The 18,668-nt window shown below is 46.9% G+C and overlaps 1 protein-coding gene across 1 annotated transcript in view; it reads left to right on the forward strand.

The window, feature by feature from the left end:
• Positions 1 to 18,668, forward strand: part of LOC120837598 (cubilin-like) — a 201,256-nt gene that overhangs the window by 62,797 nt on the left and 119,791 nt on the right. Inside the window, exons 2-3 of the mRNA XM_042292858.1 lie at positions 3,174 to 3,488; positions 15,197 to 15,294. Of these exons, the coding sequence (XP_042148792.1) occupies positions 3,174 to 3,488; positions 15,197 to 15,294 (413 nt within the window). The remainder of the gene's footprint in view (positions 1 to 3,173; positions 3,489 to 15,196; positions 15,295 to 18,668) is intronic.

Below are 18,668 nucleotides of genomic sequence, written 5' to 3' on the forward strand. Positions count from 1 at the left end.
TGCTGAGCGTTATCGAAAACCACTACATTAGTACTTTTCAGAAAGACTTTGAGCGCGTGAGAAGCGTATAGTAGTGCACTAAACTCGGGGAGCAGGTACACATCGCGACACTGTTAGCGCGAACACGACATCGGCATGTTTTCGCATTTTGCTTCTAAATAGTATTAGCAAGCCCGAAATTTTATCGCTTACATTATAGAACTAAATGAGCTCTTTCCGTAGCAATAATAACTTTCATGACATTCCTTGGTTTCAAAGAGAAAAACTGGAAAAACCAGCGGTCGCTTGTTGGCGCTAACAGTGTCGCGCTCTGTACAAGACTGAGGCTCTCATAAGAGACTAAAGAATCACGCGGGCGCCTTACCGAAATCGCTAGTTTTGTTCATGCTCCACGAGTGGAAACTTTGGTGTGATACTACGCTTCTCACGCGCTCAAACTATATCTGAAAATTTCTGATTTAGTAATCGTAATCGTAATCTTTATTGGCTCTGGAGAGCCGTGGCGCCGCGGAAAGGCCTTACCATGGAGGCCCGCGGTGCCACGTCTAGTGATGATGATTATGAGATGATATATACAAGGGGGGGACGACGCGGTCTTCTCAACATCGCAAGCACCGTTGGTTGAAGGTTCGGGGTTTGCCAAGACACTTCTACCAGCTGTAAGAAGTGCCTGGGCAAAGGGTGCTGTCCGGAGGCTTCACCGTGCGGCTGGGAAAGCCTTGGCGGTTTGATGGTGTTCAGGACGACGTGCTCTTCTGATCCGCCGCACGAGTCTTGGAGGTTCGGCGGCGGTTCAGGCCAGTAGGCGAGCGAGCCAAGGTGACTTTCGGTAGGCTGTTCAATGGACGTTCTAGATGGTAAAGCTCTGGCGGCTGATGGTGCGCTCGCTCGCTTCGTTGAAGGCTGCGGCTCCAGGTGGTGGCCCAGTCAAAGTAGACGGCTGCCACCCCCGATGTATTGACGTCCAGGGCTAGAACGTAGCGCCCTGCTCACCCGGTGTAGCTTCCTGGCATCGTCGTTTTGATGACACTCAGCAAGTTTCTAATGGGAACCATAAGTTTATTTGCAGGAATTAGAAAGTTAATTAGTCATGGTTCTTTAACTGGCGAACTCATTAATAACTATCACGCATTTTCTGACGTCCGCAACCACAAGTATGCGGTCCCGAGAAAATTATCTTTTTATTTGGACTGCAGTAATTGTAGGAATATTTGTCACTATTACGGGAAACACTCTGCATATAGTATACACAGGATGTTTCACGAAAGGAGGACAAATTCGATATTGCGAAAACTACGCATCGCTCCAAAAAAAGGCTTATGACGTTTTGGGTTTAGTCCAGGGGCCTATTTCGAAGATTTATTAAAGACCGGAATAAATAGATTCTTAATTATTTTCACGAAGTTTTTTTTTTAAATATTGAGTTTAGGAGCACGGTTTCATTGGAAACTTGCTGAGGATCAGAAAAAAAAAACACAAAACAAAAAATGGAATGCGATTGAAGGCACGCGCTGCATTTTACAGCTTTCTGAAAAACCGCACAACTTCGACGGGTTTTTTAGTTTCGGTTTGCAGTAAGCCCTTTCCGAAATTTAGTCTGGACACTTTGGTCGCTATCATCATCATCTGAAAAATGGCATACGTGCCGTACTAATGGCAGCCTTCTTGTTAATTGATGAAGGAACTTGTTGAAGATACTCCTAAGCTGGGGATTCGAGGCCTATACATTCGAGACGTCAGCACGATGCGAAGCAGGAATTGAGTGCAAGAGCTGCGAAACTGTTAATTTTTATAAGTGTGGCCCAGTCAATCTGTTAGTAACAGGAAATCGACTTCAAAGCCCCTTGATGTATGGAACTTTATCAAAGCGTCTACCTGAGTTGGCGCTTCGTTCTGACTGGTTGCATCTTTGTGACCATCGACACTGAAAGAGATGATCGAGAAAGAACTGTACAGTGAAGGAGCCCATTCTCGCTTGCCGTTGACTGGCGAAAATGACGGTGCCCGATAAAATACCGCAGGCTACAGGTACATTGCCGCCATCAGTACGGCGAAAGTTAAATCGCCATTTCAGCCACCAGATGACCCTGAATTTCAAGAAGAGTCTATCATAGCGCTTCTCGGCACCGACGGCATCGCGCCCCGTGAAGAAATAGTGCACCCTGCCTCTGCTGCGTTGCGCGAGGACAGCGAAACAGATGCTGGTTGCACTATTTCTCTCCGGGGCGTGGTACCGTCGATGCCGAGAAGCGCTCCAATTGCAAACAGAAACTTAAAAAAAAAAAAAAAAAAGCTTTCAGCCTTTCCACTTTGGTGAGGAAGGAAGACCAGCGGAGCTGTACAACGGAAAGTAATGGGCGGCCGCAAGTCGGCAAGCCAGAGTGAAAGGCTGCCGCTATCTATGAGCGACGGCGGCAATCAGATATGTGGCTTGCCGCCGTCGCTCATAGATGGCGGTAGGTGTCCAGAGTTCGGCGTCTTCATTCCTTTGCGGGGGACACTGTCCTGGGGAATCTAGCCTTTAACAGCTCCGCTGTAAAACCCATCGAAGCTGTGCTGTTCTTCAGAAAGGTGTCAAATGCAGCCAGGTGCATTCTATCGCACTCCAATTTTTTTAATGTTTTTCAATGATGGTCAGCAAGTTTCCAAATAAAACCATGCCCTTAAGCTCAATATTAAAAAAATTACTCGAAAATAATTAACATCTTAATTATCCCGAACCTTTATAATTTTACTACATAGGCCTAGTGCCACAACAACAGAAGCCTTTTTTCGGTGCGATGCGTAGTTTTCACAATATCGAATTTGTCCACCTTTCGTGAAACACCCTGTACATATGAATGGAAAACGTGGTCTGGTAAAAGAAAACAAACGATAATTATGTTTGCTTAGTTGGTTAAACACAGCTTTCGGTAATAATTTAGTTCTAACAAACATCCATGCATCGGCTACTAAGCACTAACCATAAGCTCATTTTTTAAATGAGTCATGACGCACTGGGTTTTAAATGAGGCATTGGGTTTCAAAGTTACGCGCTGCTCGCAAGCATACTAATACAACCACAACTTGAATATACTTGCCCGCATCATCACTGAACCAGAAACGCCTTTGTGAACATCGATGGAGTCAAGTTTTCGCAATAGAAAATAATTCTGTCTATATTTTTCATGCAGCTCCAACGGCTCCAGCCTATGCTGAAGTTTTGTCTGTAGAGGACAAGAAAATTTCGATGAAAGTTGGAGATCCACTCCGTTGGAATGGCGAACCAGGCGGGTACTGGGTTCGCTGGGAGACCATCGATAGTTTGCCAGAGCGCAGAGGCCAGGCCTACTTCGTCATACCTGAAACACGTTCCTTGGGAAATCAATACATGAAGATCTCCGTGGACCTTGTACCTGGGAGACATTATGGGCTCCACACTTCAGCGCAGAATTTTGGTCATCAGAACAAAAGCTTCAGGGGCCCCGAAGTTTCCACCTCCGCCGTAGGTAAGGATGTATTACGGCAATTCGCTCTTGAGGCCAATGTATGGCGGTCCCATCCATTAGCAGAATCAACGACCGAATATTCCATTCGTAAGTAGTTAAAAATTCCGCATCCAAGAGCAATTTATATTGAGAGTTGTTAAGTAATAAACTCTTTTGAACTTAACAATTACTATTACGCATAATGCTCTGGGTAAAGTCACACAAGATAATGCATTGTCTGTTTCTCCGCGGCACTGTCATTGACAGTACAATCCTAATGATTTATCACAGCTTTTTTTTTTTCATGTGCAAGTAGTCGCAAACGAGCCTGAGCTGCTCGAAGAAGCAGTGCAGGCCAACGGATCTCCAACTAGATAGATTAAGACCCTGCAGTCTGACAGACGCGTATTTGGACCAAGGTGCCGTGTTACATTGACTTTCGCTGCATGTCGGAAGGTCTTAATGCAATGTTTGCAAGAAGGTAAAGTTTAACTCATGTACACAGGTATAAAAACCTGAAGGTCACGTAAGTAAGTCACTTCTCATAAGGACTCAATACCGTGTGATTTGCTTACAGGCATTCTATGATAGAATGGTACGGCTCTGCGGTTAGGATCGTGGTGCAGAAAGAGTGCAAGAAAAAATTTAAAACTAACTCGTCTTCTGGTGCTACCCCCAGGAATGTGACAGCGCACTGAGTGGAGTAAAAGACAGGTGTATGGCACAAATGCGTCTTTTGAACAGGGACTACTTAATGCACGGCACACATAACTGACAATTCTGGTTCTTCTTTAACCTTTAATTTGGTACAATTTTCCACCACAGTAACTGAACATGCCAGCATATTTTATATCACTCATATTTCAAGACTTATCTACCAGTAGAACTGAGCGCTTGTGGCAAAATAAGAGAGACATTTACGGTATTCATTTCTCTAATATTTCGGACCATGGCTCAACAAATTAAGTTACGGAAGAAAAGATTTTACAAAATATCTTCTCGACATCTTAATGGCGTTTTACTTTGTATATTGCGAACCAACTTGTTTTTCCTGCTGCAAGATAGACACGCCCTAGGAGGAGGAAGGGATGGGGTGAGGAAGGGAGGAGACAGGAGAGGGATGCTAAGAGGGAATTTGTGTGTCATGTGCCGTAAATTTCCCTGCTAAATTTAGCGGGGGAACATCAGTCACGTGATATCGATTTCCACAACTGAATCTAGTGGGGAAACTGGATTGGTGCTTAGCAAAAGTGTCATATATTTCCCCACCAAAATTATCAAGGAAAAAAAAATCGGTGCATAGGTCACATGACGTCAGGTCACGTGAGATCAATTTTCCCAGCGATCTTGGCGTAAAAACTTAATTGGTGTATAGACCACGGGACCTTTCCAACAGTTCCGTTTCCCCGCTAAATCTAGCGGAAACGGACGGACGGAAGGACGGAAGAACGGATGAACGAACGGAAAGAATATTGGGATTGGGGGTTCCGCTAAAAGCGGAAAGTTAAGCCCGAATGGGTAACGGCCTGGTGTCTCCGCTGTAGATGAGAAACTTCGCCTGTGCAGTACGACTGCTAGTCCGGAGTACTTAACATGCATCACGTAGTGGTGATACACAACTGCACTCCGATGCTTATTCACATTGAAACAGGCCTAGGTGGCGATTGATCCCCGGACCCCTGGTTTCTGCAGCGAGTTTCTTCGCTCGACATGCTCCGAGCTGCGATGCGTTAACACGTTCGGCCATAGATTCCCCCTTTCTTGTTCTTGAGCAGACGCCCCAATATTATCACGGGTGGCTCTGAACATACAATAAAAAAAGAACTGAAATTAAATGTTTAACGAGGCGACCTTGAGCCTACAAACTTAAAAAGGAACACGCCAGCATCATATATGCCTCGAAGACACACTCCATGATAGCAAACAATGGACTGGAACTTTCCGGAAGGGTGCAAATATAAGAGAAAGGTCCGACGTTGGGGAGAAAGATCCTGGCCGAGCAGGGTTCAAGCGGGTTTTGAACCTCGTTCCTCCGCGTACCAGCCAAGCATGTTGCCAACTTCGCCACGCACGCGGAAATATTCTCGAAACAGTGTTGACCTAAGAATCGTCTCATTTCGCTCGAGTGAATTGATATACACCAGCCAATTCGTCGTGAACAACAAATTTAAGAAAGAGGAAGTGCGAAGGGCGAAAGAAAATCACCCATATTGCCCTTGAAATAATAGGAGATTCTCGCATTGCCAATGCAAGGTGTGACGATTTGTTGTGGTCGTCAAGAGGAAAGGGCTCCGAGCTCAGGAAAGACACGTCAACCTCCGAGATTCCATGCAGAACTTCTTTTTCTTTATTATTTTGATCTCTTTCTCTCGCGCTCGCACGCGCGGCACCGGAGCTCGCACGAACCGCGCGAGTCGTCTTTTGCGGCTCATCACACAAGGAATTCTCATATTGCCAACATAAGGAATTTTCATATTGCCAATGCAAAAACAATTTTTATTTTATAGTTTCCTGAAAAGTGTCGGTGAATTGTATTTGTATCTAATTTTTGATTCACTAATATAAACGTTCGCTATGTGCGTGTGCTCCTCAGTCCCCAGGCGCGGTCTACGCGCGCAGCGCGTAATTAAAACGTAATATTGCCACACGCGTGGGCGAGCGACCGCGTTAGTGGCTGAGTGGTTACCGCGCTTGACAGTCGCGCGGAATGTCTAGGTTCGATTCCAGACGGTGGAATGCTCTTCTATTTATTCTTTCGGCATTGCGTTCCCGTGAGTTCGAGAACACTCTCGACTGTTCGAGTTCCGAATGTTCTTGTCGGCGAACGTTCTAGGTCGATTGTTTCAGACGCCAACACGCGTACGTAAGCGGCTCCGCGTGGCGATCTGCACTCAGTCTCGCCTCAGCGTTCAACTCTGCTGTTACGCCGACTCCGACGCCCGCGACGCTCTGCTGTTATCTTCTCTTTCCATTTTTCTTTTTATTTTCGGGCACAAGTTCGCCCCATTAAACGTTCAGTTTACTCAGTCATTCGCCGCCTCATCAGTTGTCATTCGTGACAATATAGAAAAGAAGTATGTGAAAAGTATGTTTTATATATTGTAAATATATTTTCAGTGAAGTAAAAAAATTTAGGCACGCTCTGTTTTTAAAGATACGGAAATTTTGTATTTTATGTTTATTTATTTATTTATTTATTTATTTATTGAGATTACCTGCATCCCCTTGGAGGCATTATTGCAGAAAGAGGTTATCAAAAACATTTCACATGAAAATGCAGAGGGAAACACGTTTCCATTAAAGGGGAACTCCGCTCAACAAAGCACTACTAAACAACTCTACGTCTTCGGATTCGCGAAATGTGGAATATTATTTGTGTAATCCTAATTTAAACATTAGGAGATACCGAAACCGAAACTTTGGTTGCGTCAGGCAACATTGGTCTCGGGTCGTCAGAGTCATGTCCACGTCACTTCGAACCACGTGGTCTTGTGACGTTCGGGAGGGAGCGAGAAACAGGACACGCGACGCGGGCCGGTCTTTTTTTCTTTTTTGATTGGACGCGGGCAGGTCGCTTCGCATGGCGTGGACGGTGATGGCCCGGGGAAGAGGGAGAAGGGGATAAGACAAAAGAGGAGAAGGGGAGCGGAGAAACAGACCGATAAGCGCGCAGGGCAGCGCAAACTAGCGCATCCGTGTTACGGTGATCACGTGAACGCCCGGTCAGCCAACACCGGGAGGAGAAACTCATGACGTCATCGTTCCATTTCGCTCTGATAAATAAAAACAAGCAAAATATGAGAATGACGTAGTCATGCCTCTGACGTAGGGGTTCAACGTTGGCTGTTCCAACTCCGTGCAGAGGTCGGCATTTTAGGTCGCCCTCACTCACCCTCACCCTCACAGCCACACTCACCTAAGCCCCTCACTCACCCTCACCCTCACAGCTACACTCACGTTCAGCCCCTCACTCACCCTCACCCTCACAGTCACACTCACCTTCAGCCCTTCACTCACCCTCACTGAACCTCATGGCCCTCACGCCCCTCACCGCCCTCACGGCCCTCACGCCCCTCATTCACTCATGGCCCTCACGCCACTCACCGCCCTCACGCCACTCACCGCCCTCACGGCCCTCACCGCCCTCACCGTTCTCACGGCCCTCACCACCCTCACCGCCCTCACGGCCCTCACGGCCCTCACGGCCCTCACGCACTCATAGCCCTCACGCCACTCACCGCCCTCACCGCCCTCACCGCCCTCATGGCCCACACGGCCCTCACCGCCCTCACCGCCCTCACCGCCCTCACGGCTCTCACCGCCCTCACGGCCCTCACGGCCCTCACCGCCCTCACGGCCCTCACGCCACTCACCGCCCTCACGCCACTCACGCACTCATGGCCCTCACGCCACTCAGGCCAGCTTCAGATGGGGCAATTTCGGCCAGAAACTTTACGTCGCTACACCAGCAACACGCGCCGCCCGCGATCAGACGCAGCAACCAATTGCTGCAATTTGCCATCGTCATCGTAAAATTTTATTTTTCTTGCACTATTTAGACACAATTACGCGTTATAAACGTGTTTTTATGCATTTAAATCCCGTTAAGAGTACCAATTCACCTTTCTGAAACAGTTTATTTCCAAAAAACGATCGATTTCAAACGAGAACTAAGTCTTTCGGTGTCATCATCACCGGCACGAGGTATCACGTGAAAATTTTGCGTCCCTGATTAGATGCAGCCGCTTTAAACGTATTCGAATTGCTCCGAGTTGCTTGCTTATTTCGTGCCGGACCCGATCTCAGCAATTCGTGTCGATTATAGGGAAAGCTAGAGAACAACCCGCCATTAACACCAAACTTGCTGAGAAAGATGCTCGATCTGAAGGGGGCCTCACGCACTCACCGCCCTCACGGCCCTCACACCACCTTATGCACTCACCGCCCTCACGGCCCTCACGCCTCTCATGCCACTCGCTGCCCTCAGGCCACTCATGGCCCTCACACCCCTCACGCACTCACCGCCCTCACACCACTCACGCACTCATGGCCCTCACGCCACTCACCGCCCTCACGCCCCTCACGAACTCATGGCCCTCACACGACTCACACACTCATGGCCCTCACGCCACTCACCGCCCTCACGGCCCTCACGCACTCATGGCCCTCATGGCCCTCACGGCCCTCACGGCCCTCACCGCCCTCACCGCCCTCACGGCCCTCACCGCCCTCACAGCCCTCACAGCCCTCACGGCCCTCACTGCCCTCACGGCCCTCACTGCCCTCACTCACCCTCACACTCATGAATTTTCCTGGTTCAGAAACTCACTCACCCTCACCTCACCTGTGAAGATGAGGGTGAGTGAGGGTGAGTGAAGGCCCTCATGAGTGAGGTTTGCCGAGGTATGACTCCGTGGCATTGACTGCGCTGATGATTGCGCCTTGCGCCGCACGCTAGAGTTGGCAGATTCCGGCGAATTGGCTCACTTGAAGGTTTGCTGGCCAGTTTATTAAATATATAAACGGAATTAGATCGTAATATTTGACATGGGGTCTTCCTATACGATACTGAAGAGGGCTACATAGTTTTCTAACTATCAAAAATGAAGCGGAGTTGCCCTTTAAGCATGTTCCACTCTAATGCAGTTCGAATAAAAAATAATCTGCAACAAGAGTTTATTGTTGCAACTTTGTATTGATGGTCAACTCTTTCTGACACTCAGAAAGGACATCGGATGTAATTTCCTTTATTGATTCAAGTTTTATCTTTAAAAATACAATAACGAAGTTTTAATCTTAAATTTTTCCGTCTGCATGATAGCAGTTGCCAGCTCTTCTTTCATAGCCTTGAGGCTTGCTTTGAACGTATAATTATACAAGAAAACCTAGCGCGGCGACTTTGTGCTCGTTCTAATTTATCCGATAGACTTTTCGTTTGAGGGTCTTAAACTATGCATGCATAATCCAGAACTGAACGAACAAAAGAAAAAATATAAAGTTTCCTTCAGTTCTTTTGGGCAATGACGGAAATTACGATAAACGTCCTAACATGCTGTTTACTTTGTTAGTTATAAAATTAATATGACTATTCTACAGTAAGTCGCTTGAAAATATAACACCGCGCATTTCTCGCTTATTGGCAAAGATAACGCCGCGCAGGTGGTAGACAGTAACCGAAACGTAAATAACCGTCACTAAATATGTTCCTTAATGTGGCTTCAAAGGTGGCCGCTATTATGTGCCGCGCTGATATCGGGCGTTACAAACTGTATGGTGTACAGTGCGAAATATCAGGGCATATATACAGTGTGTGGAGCATCTGGGAAGAAACAGCAGACTCCTGAACACTTTATATTTTATTGGAAAGACTTTCACTGCGCAGTTCACCAAGTCGATATTGAATTAGTAAAGTTTTCTGCTTTACAGGCAGCGACAGAAACTTAAACGTTGGTAAAATCCGAGATCAGCGAGCACAGCTTATAAAACTGGGGGCATAGGTCAAGAAAAAAATCGAGTATTGTCCCTTTTTTTTCCCTGCATTGCCTAGGACAGAAAGTACGCGCACGAGGCGGAGAATATATGCACAACCGTCACACTGGTTGCTACTTTCGTTTGCAGAGAATGGCACACTAATTAGTTATTTATTTTTATTTATTTATTTATTTACAAATACCCTCAGGGCCCCGAGGGGCGTTACAGAGGGGAGTGGTGGTTAAGTGCGAGGCGAAACTTGGTGTTATCTGCAATGGTGACGATGCTATCGGGAAGGCCATTCCAGTCCACAAAAGTGTCGGGTAGAAATGAATGCTGCTGGGCTGTAGATTTGGTCTTGGGTCGGGCAGTCTTGCATGTGTGGTCCAGTCTTGAAGAAACATAGTTGGGTGGGCTAAGGAGAGACTGATTTAAAGAGGGAGAGTAATACACTTTATGCAGGAGGGAAAGCCTGGAAATTTTGCGGCGAAGAGAAAGGTCAGGGAGGGTTAATTGAGATTTCATTTCAGTGACACTGGAAAAACGGGAGTAATCGGAGAGAATGAAACGAGCTGCGCGGTTTTGGACTGCTTCTATTGCATTGATGAGAAATGAAAGGTGGGGATGCCAGATAGATGAGGCGTATTCTAGTTTAGGGCGAACAAGAGTAATATAGAGAAGTCTTTTGAGGTTAGAAGGAGCAGTCTTGAAATTACGCCGAATATAACCAAGAGAGCGATTAGCTGAGTATATGATCTTATTAACACGATTATTCCAGGATAAATTATTAGTTAAATAAACACCAAGACATTTATATTCGGTAGTGGCCTGGAGGACAGTGTCATTTAGTGTTAATGCTGTTACGTGGGGGGAGGACGAGCGCGTGAAACATACATGCATGCATTTATTAATATTTAGGGACATTTGCCAAGTACGGCACCAGTCGGCAATTTTGTTAATGTCGTTTTGAAGGAGGAGGTGGTTGTCGGGAACTTTTATTAGTCTATAGATAACGCAATCATCTGCGAAAAGGCGAATTGAAGAAGAAAGTTGAAGTGGGAGGTCATTAATATAGATTAGAAAGAGTAAAGGGCCAAGTACAGAGCCTTGCGGCACGCCGGAGGAGACTGGAGCTAAGGAGGAAGGCGTGTCGTTAGCGAAAACAAATTGAGAACAGTAGCTAAGAAAAGATTCGATCCATTTTAGAACGAGAGGATCCAATTTTAAGGAAGAGAGTTTGAACAGAAGGGGATTGTGAGGGACCTTGTCAAAGGCCTTGGCGAAATCAAGGAAGACAGCATTAGTAGGAAAGCTGGAGTCGAGATTTTGAAAAAGATCGTTAGTAAGAAACAGCAGCTGGGTCTCACATGAAAGTTGCTTGCGGAAGCCGTGCGTTGCGTAGGTGAAGAAATTGCAGGAATTCAGGAAACTTATAAGATGCTTGTAGATGATGCGCTTGAGAATTTTGCAGGAAATGCAGGTAAGTGAGATTGGTCTGTAGTTGAGTGGAGACGTTTTACTTCCAGATTTGTGGACTGGAATGACCTTTCAAATTTTCCAATCGGAGGGTACCACACCAGTCTCCAGAGACTGCTGAAAAATTTTAGTAAGGAAAAGCGCTGATGAGATTTTCGTGTTGGTTAGAAGTTTGCTGTTGATAGCATCTATACCACATGAAGAGGACATTTTAAGGGATTCTATAATGCTTACTATACCGTCAAAGTCTACGAAAATAGGATCCATAGGGAAAACATTTGTTATTGGAACGAGGGGGGTCTGAACAATGGTTGTAGGTACAGTGAAAGCATCGGAAAATACAGTGTTAAGAATATTGGCACATTCGCTATTCAATATTTCATCACCAGAACTACTCACAAGCTTAATGTTTCGAGATGGTTTACCATTAACAATGCTCCAAAACTGACGAGGGTTATTTTGTAACATAGATGGTAGGGTGTGGTGTAAGAATGTGTGCTTACGCTCACGCAACAAACACTTGTATTCAGACGAGCAAGCGGCATGCTTAAGCCAGGCCTCCGGTATATTTAGTCGTTTAGCATTCCTAAACAGTCTTTTTTTTTTTTATTTGAAAGTCGGCGAAGGAACTTAGTAAACCATGGCTTAGAAGCATTCGATCGGACGTTTGTACATGGCACATAACGTTCGACAAGCTCGAGTAATTTGGCTTTATAGAAATTCCAGTTTTCATTGGCGTTGTAGTTATCAAAGTTCTCGTTAAAAGAGACGAAGAAATCCGAGAGCTGGCGATTAATCGTGTCGTAGTTGCCCCTGCGATACAAACGAATTTTTTTAGGAAAAAACACTGACTTCTGTGGCTTAATATCTATAAAACAGTGTAGCGCTTTGTGGTCACTAATGCCATCTACAGGAGACAGTAATCGTCCTTAACAGCGGTATACGAATCTTTACCATGCTCCATTGTTTCCGCAATTAAAGATGTACTGTTAAAAAAGTTACGCTTACTATATTTTGTTTTTAAGTAGAGATTCATTAATTGTTGAATTGAACATTTTGGTTTGGTGGCGCAAACAGCCCCCCCCCCCCCCCCCCCCCCCCCCGACTAAAAGGGTTTAGCCTTAACTACCCATCCATCGTCCGTCCGCTCCTCCTTTTTTTTTAGCGGGGGTAACATTTTTTGTCCATCTGACGGCTTTCCCACCTGTAGAGCGACACGCGGGCTTGACGTCACGGAGCTGCGGCAGCGCTGCGATCGCGCGGGGGACGGGTTCTGTGGCCAGAAGGGTACACGTTTCGGATGGCCGTCATAGCATTTCATGAGCATGCCGAAAAGCTGTGTAGCCGTTAATTGCCCCGAAAGGTACAGCAAAAGTTGCGGAGTGAGCTTGCACAAGTTCCCGTAGGACTCTGAAAGGCGCAGAAGGTGGGTAATATCCGCGGATCGAAAATGATGGTCTCCTCGAGCGAACGACCGTCTGTGCGAGAAGCACTTTCTTGGAGGCAAGTACGGCTTCCATTTCACTCTCCGTCCCGAGGCTTGTTTATGTGCAGGGAAAGCGTCGTCTGTTCGAGATTACCCAGATTTTCTTCCTACGGTGTTCGCACACAAAGCACCGGCCAAGCGCTCGTCAGTGGCTCGCTACGCCTGTGCTACCAAGCGGAAGGAGATCGGCAACGGAACGGACGAAGCGTTGCCGCTTGTCGTGCCTTGAGGTAGTGAAAGTAGGAAAAATATTACAGCTTTACTTGAAGACTCTGTATTTAATCATTTAATAAATACACTTCAGCTGACCCACAATCTCCTGATCCCGCCCGCAGTGCGGAAACTGGCTCGAAGTAATCGTAGGCCTCGAGAGGCTTTTACGCCTACACCGTGTCGTCCGTGAACTGGCTGGCGAAAAAACTAAATAAACGACGACGTGAGCAATCGACATCGGTGGCAGCAACTTCACGTCGGAACTCCAGCAGGCCTCGTTTACGGCGTACGGATCGCCTAAGACGCCGTCCACGCACAGTTTTTCTTGATACCGCTGCCGTTCAGGCTCGGATAGCGAGCTTAAATAGTCGGGCATAACATACGATATACGTTGCCAGTAAATACGACGCACAAATGAAGCTGGAAGCGTCTCTACAACGTCATCAGCGAGCGCACGCCACATAACGCAATGGCTAAAACACGGAGAGCCTGGCCGCTTCTGCCCACATAGCGTCTGCGCATGCGCGGCCTTCCGACCGTGTTGGTAAACAGAGCCGCGCCGCGTGTCGGTCTATACTTCATCTCACAAATGTCTGCAGCAAAGACAAATGTACATGCGCGTAAGCCTAGCTCAGGTAAACGCTTTTGTTTGTACGAGACCTCGTGCATACGACCATAGCCTCTATATTTCCAAAGGCTGGCAGTTCGACGACGGAGCCATAGAGTGCCCGGTCGCACATTTGGAACGCGAGGATCTGGTAGCACAAAGCATTTCTAGGGGAACCTGGACGGCAGCGCACATCTTTTGCAGCGGCGAGGACCCTAAACATGGTTTTCAAACCCGACGAGAAAAGAAGCGCGAGCGCGAGGAACGCGAGGAGCACGAGCGGACATTTCATCGCTCGGGAGAAGTATGTTTCGGCGTCTCGCCGCAGCGGGGCGCCCGTCACCTGGCTCTCCTGTCATTCGTTGTCTGCCGTTCTACATTTTCAATTTCGGCCGCTGCGTCTCGTCGCGACCTGCCAGGCTTTGTCAGTATAGAGGAGGCTATGATACGAGGCACTTTCGAAAGCCACGCGCTCGTGCCCATGCCTTTGCTTGCACTGCATATGTTTGCGAGGTAGAGTGCATAAGGAAGGTTATGTAACTTTATTGCGATCAAACGCCCTCCTACAAAAAAAAACAAAACAAGATGGCATTCTTTATGCTAAGTTCGATTAGTGGAAGGTGACAGCGTCGAGGCTGGTTCACATATTTGCGTCTGAGTGTGAACGATTGCGCTGCCACCACTCTTGTGTTCCCTCTAGACGAAGGAACGCTCTGGAAAAAATCTATCGCGTATCCTTGGAACAATTATATTGTAGTGAGTGCGCAGGCGAGCTGGTGGAAATTAACCATTCTGATGTTAGCCTGAGACTGAGGCAGGAAAAGAGGAAGTTTCAAAGTAGAAGAAAAAGGAACAGTCGAGGAAACGTCTTGGAACACTTCCGTTGGGTGTGTACCCGCGGTCGGAAGTGTTCCAGGGCTCCCCTATAGGTGGCGCCAGTGTCCTAATGTGTCCTCATGTCGTGGACGGTTAAAAACGGTTGTAAGGCATCGATCACGCTCAAAAGCAAATGCGTGAACTAATCTTTAGAAACAGCATAAACGAGATGACTTAGCGTTTTAGCGCCGCTTGACGGGTCGCGTCTGCGCATTGTGTTGGTGCCTACTGCCAGATTACAGCTGCCATTGCTAATCTTCTCTCGTCTTACGGAGATATTCAGCCACTGAAACTGGCGTTGACAATCCTCCTCAAAGACCAATGCCTGGGGAGAAGGACACAATAAAATAAAAAACTGCCATAACCTGGTCTGATATGGTATTGATGAGGTGAAGAAAACGGAACAATTCGAAACAATAATTCAAGGTCCGTTAAGGCGGCGCCCATGCACAGATGCTTAAATGCGTGTATAGTATTGGTTCTGAAACACGTTTGCCTCATATAAAAAGATTAGCCCTAATCCGAGTGTTTTCTACGTAAACTTCAATGTAATGAACGTTCATTGCTGCAAAATGAGCGGATATCTTTTTTCTTTTTTAGTTCCGTGCACGGACCCTGTTAGCGTCACGGCGATAGCCACTGGACCTCACGAGGTGACCGTCACCTGGAGGAGCGAAAGCTTTGTGGAATACTTTGAGGTAAGTTGTGGCACTAGTTTTTTTTTTTTTTTTTGTATACCTAATTAGCCTTATCCACGGGTTGGGCAAACTAGGGCAGTATTAAATTTAGTAGCGCGTCTACGTAGTCGCGAGATAAACGAAGAATCGGCGACTAAGGAGCGACAAGGCCCGGCAGTATTCGCGAGGGCGACGCAAGCGGGTATTTACCTTGTCAGGAGTGTTATGCTCCATTATCCCTGACGGTCAGCGGTGATAGGAGTCGGCAATAGCGAGTTTTCGTAGACCGTTTTCGCCGTCCCGCAACGCTCTCCGCAACCCGCTACGATACCCGAAACTCTACAGTCAAGGCCATGGGCGCGCAGGCGAGGTAGCGGCGTCTTCGTTGCGGAGGGCTTAAAGGCCGCTGTACAAACGGGACGTTCTGCAGGGAAGAACCTTCTCTCCCGAAGCTGGAGACGGGGAGGGAAAGGGCCAGCGTTGGGTGGAAAGGGTGTCTAGAGAATGGGATTAGCCTCGGGGCGAGCCATCCTCTCGAGAGGGAGTGGGGACGGAACAAAGCTGCCGTGGGTAGGGAGCCTTCATGTGCGCTTTGCTGGGGGTTCCGGCTACCAGGTGGAAGATAAGCTTGTCAAACGGCGACCTCGGATGCGAGGACGGGCACGTCAGAGAATTTGAAAATAGCTGCTTGATTAGCCGGAGGACCCAGTGCGGTCTACTGGCTCTAGAAGGTGACTCAGATGAAGAAACTCGTTTTGCTCCAAAACTCTAAAAGCATTCTGGAACGTGAACTCTTGACACAAATAAAAATAACACATGCATGAAAAACTACGAAGGCACCTAAGCTTTCTCCTATGATGTGAGAATGCGTGAGCATTACAGGCAGAGTTATGTTGGCGCAACTTGCAATAAAGAAAGAAAAAAAAAAAGTTATGTTGGCGCAACTAGGCGCAACGAATAGCGCGCTAGTTTCACGATCAAGAGGGCCTAGCTTCGAAACCGGGCAGGGGATGGTTTTTTTCTCGTGTTCTTTTTTTATTTCGCTTATTTTTTTTTTTGTTCGGTCACGTGACAATAAAAATCACATGAACAGAAATTTTTTTGGTACGTCACCAGAGGGTTTTTTTTTTTCTTATTTCTCCTATTCTTCTGTCTTTCTTTTTTTTTTTTTTCCTTTTTTTCGGTTTACGCTCCCTTTTGCAAAACTCTTTGCACCAATTTCGCGTTACTTTGGCGTCAGCCAAATAATTTTATTTATGGAAGGGAATTCTGCCGTACGTATCTTATGTTACTATAACCAACCCTGGCTTGCAATACGCATAGAGAATTTCGTCCGGCAACCAGTTTGGGAATGACGAGGCCAAATTTGTGTTATAATTTTTTTTGAGGTATAAGCATAATTTCGGCCTCGTTATCCGTCGGTCTCTAAGATTGGCTCGTCAAGTATCTTTTCGGAAAGAGTAGACGACTGGCATTTTTACAGTGCACGTGTGTCGACCAGAGTGAACATTGCTGAAGCGCCTCCAGTGTGATTTTGGCCATAAATAACTGGAGGCCCCGGGCAAACCCACCCTATGTAGAAAAGTATCTACCTTTCTGGTTTCATAGAGAGCTATGAAAGGGACGAATCCCAGCCGAGTCAAACTACCGGCTTGCAAACGCAATCGTGTTGGCAATAGCTCTAAGGAGTTTGTATGACTCTCTCTGGCGGTGTGCAGAGCGTAAAGGTACGGAGGTAATATATACTTTCGCCTAGTCACCTCGCAAACGGTTGGGTATTGGCTACAGAGATCCATTTCGCTTTGTTTTATCACCGGGATTATAGCTTGATTTCTGTGTTCTTAATTTCACAGACAGAACGAAATCGCTTTTCTCGTGTGGTGTCACGGCGGGAAGACAGAAATCAATCAGAGTACCGAAATTCGACGCTTGTGCTCGTTCTATAGCGCTTCTAAAAACCGTGCGATCACGGCTGTGCAACGTCAACAATGCATAAACTGCAGTTACTTGTGCACGTATTGCATCGTGAGGGAACGACTATGACTGGGTAAACAGGAATAGGGAGAATGGCTGCGTGTGATTTGTTGAAGTTCGAATCAACAAATCAAGCTTCAACGAATGCGATAGTATTGCATTCACTCAACCAGCTATATGAGTTTTCAGACGGTATATACCTTCCAAGTATGCGATTCGTGTTCTGCCAGTGGTATTTCAGCTAAATTAAAAAGCAAAATCCACGTTGAAAAAAAAAAAAGTTTACGGTGACTCCAGCCGCTTCCGCGCAGAATCATGTTTCACGTAAGCGTAATCTTGGGGTCGATGCACGACGAGGGGTCTTCAATCATAAAAATAGTTTGATTACGATTATTGGCAACGCTAAAAATTTGAAAGCCAAGCAGTAAAGACAACGGTGTTCTTATAAATATTATATACATTTCATCTTACACTGTTTGAATACGCTGCCGTCGTTATGTTCTTGAATTATTGGCTAGCTTGTGGCGGACAGGGAAGTCTTGCAGGACCATATTATAGGACCTACACTAAACCTGCCGCGCTGCGAAAAATGTTAGTCCAGTGCATAGAAGCTTGTTCAAGGCGGACGGAGCGTTGCGCATTCGGCAAAGCGCATTCAATCGCTGCCCGCGGCGTTTTTTATTTTATTTTTTTTTTTCGAGCAGCGAAATACTTTTTGGTCAAGCAGCAGGCCCCCTCTTCGGCGGGTTAGGCCGGATTAACGGAGGCGTCTCCTAATCCATTCTCCGTGTTGTCCCCTCGGGGAAGGGCGGTAAACAGGGGGGGGGGGGGGGGGGGGGGGGCGGGCGGGCGGTGAAGGAAGGAAAGGAGGGCAGGGGAAGAGGAAACGCAGAAAAAGTGGAAAGCGCGAACTGTACGGCGGCCTTTAAAGGGGCCCTGTAATCATATTTAAGCGTCTACCTTTTTTTGCAGTTTTCACGTCTCTTGGGGTTCAGGCAAGCCAGCGGGCACGGAGAAAATAACTAAATATCAGTGCATCATGTTTTAACCGGATGACGCAGAAACCTCCTCCACCGACGGGGGCGACCCGCGGTACCGAAAGCGCGCGAAATGTGACGTCTTTGGTCCTGGGCTTACTACTGGTGAGAGCCGCTAAAAGCTTCTTTTTAATCGAAATACAAAATATAAGTGACGCGAACCGTTTCAATTATTTAGAAAAGTAGTTTTTGTTCAGTATTTTAGATCAGAAAAGAAACAGATGCAGTTTATAAAGTACGGAAACAAGAAATGACCCGTCGACATACCCGCCACCAAGCGGTGGAAAAGGCGGCGCATACTAAAAAGGAGTAGTGCAGGGGATGGCATGACGTCCCGAGCCTAGCCTCCGCAAGGCAACATAGAGATCGTACATACTAACTCTA

This window comes from Ixodes scapularis, unplaced genomic scaffold (genome assembly GCF_016920785.2).
Source record: "Ixodes scapularis isolate PalLabHiFi unplaced genomic scaffold, ASM1692078v2 PGA_scaffold3__209_contigs__length_174095766, whole genome shotgun sequence".
Classification (NCBI taxonomy): Eukaryota; Metazoa; Arthropoda; class Arachnida; order Ixodida; family Ixodidae; genus Ixodes; species Ixodes scapularis.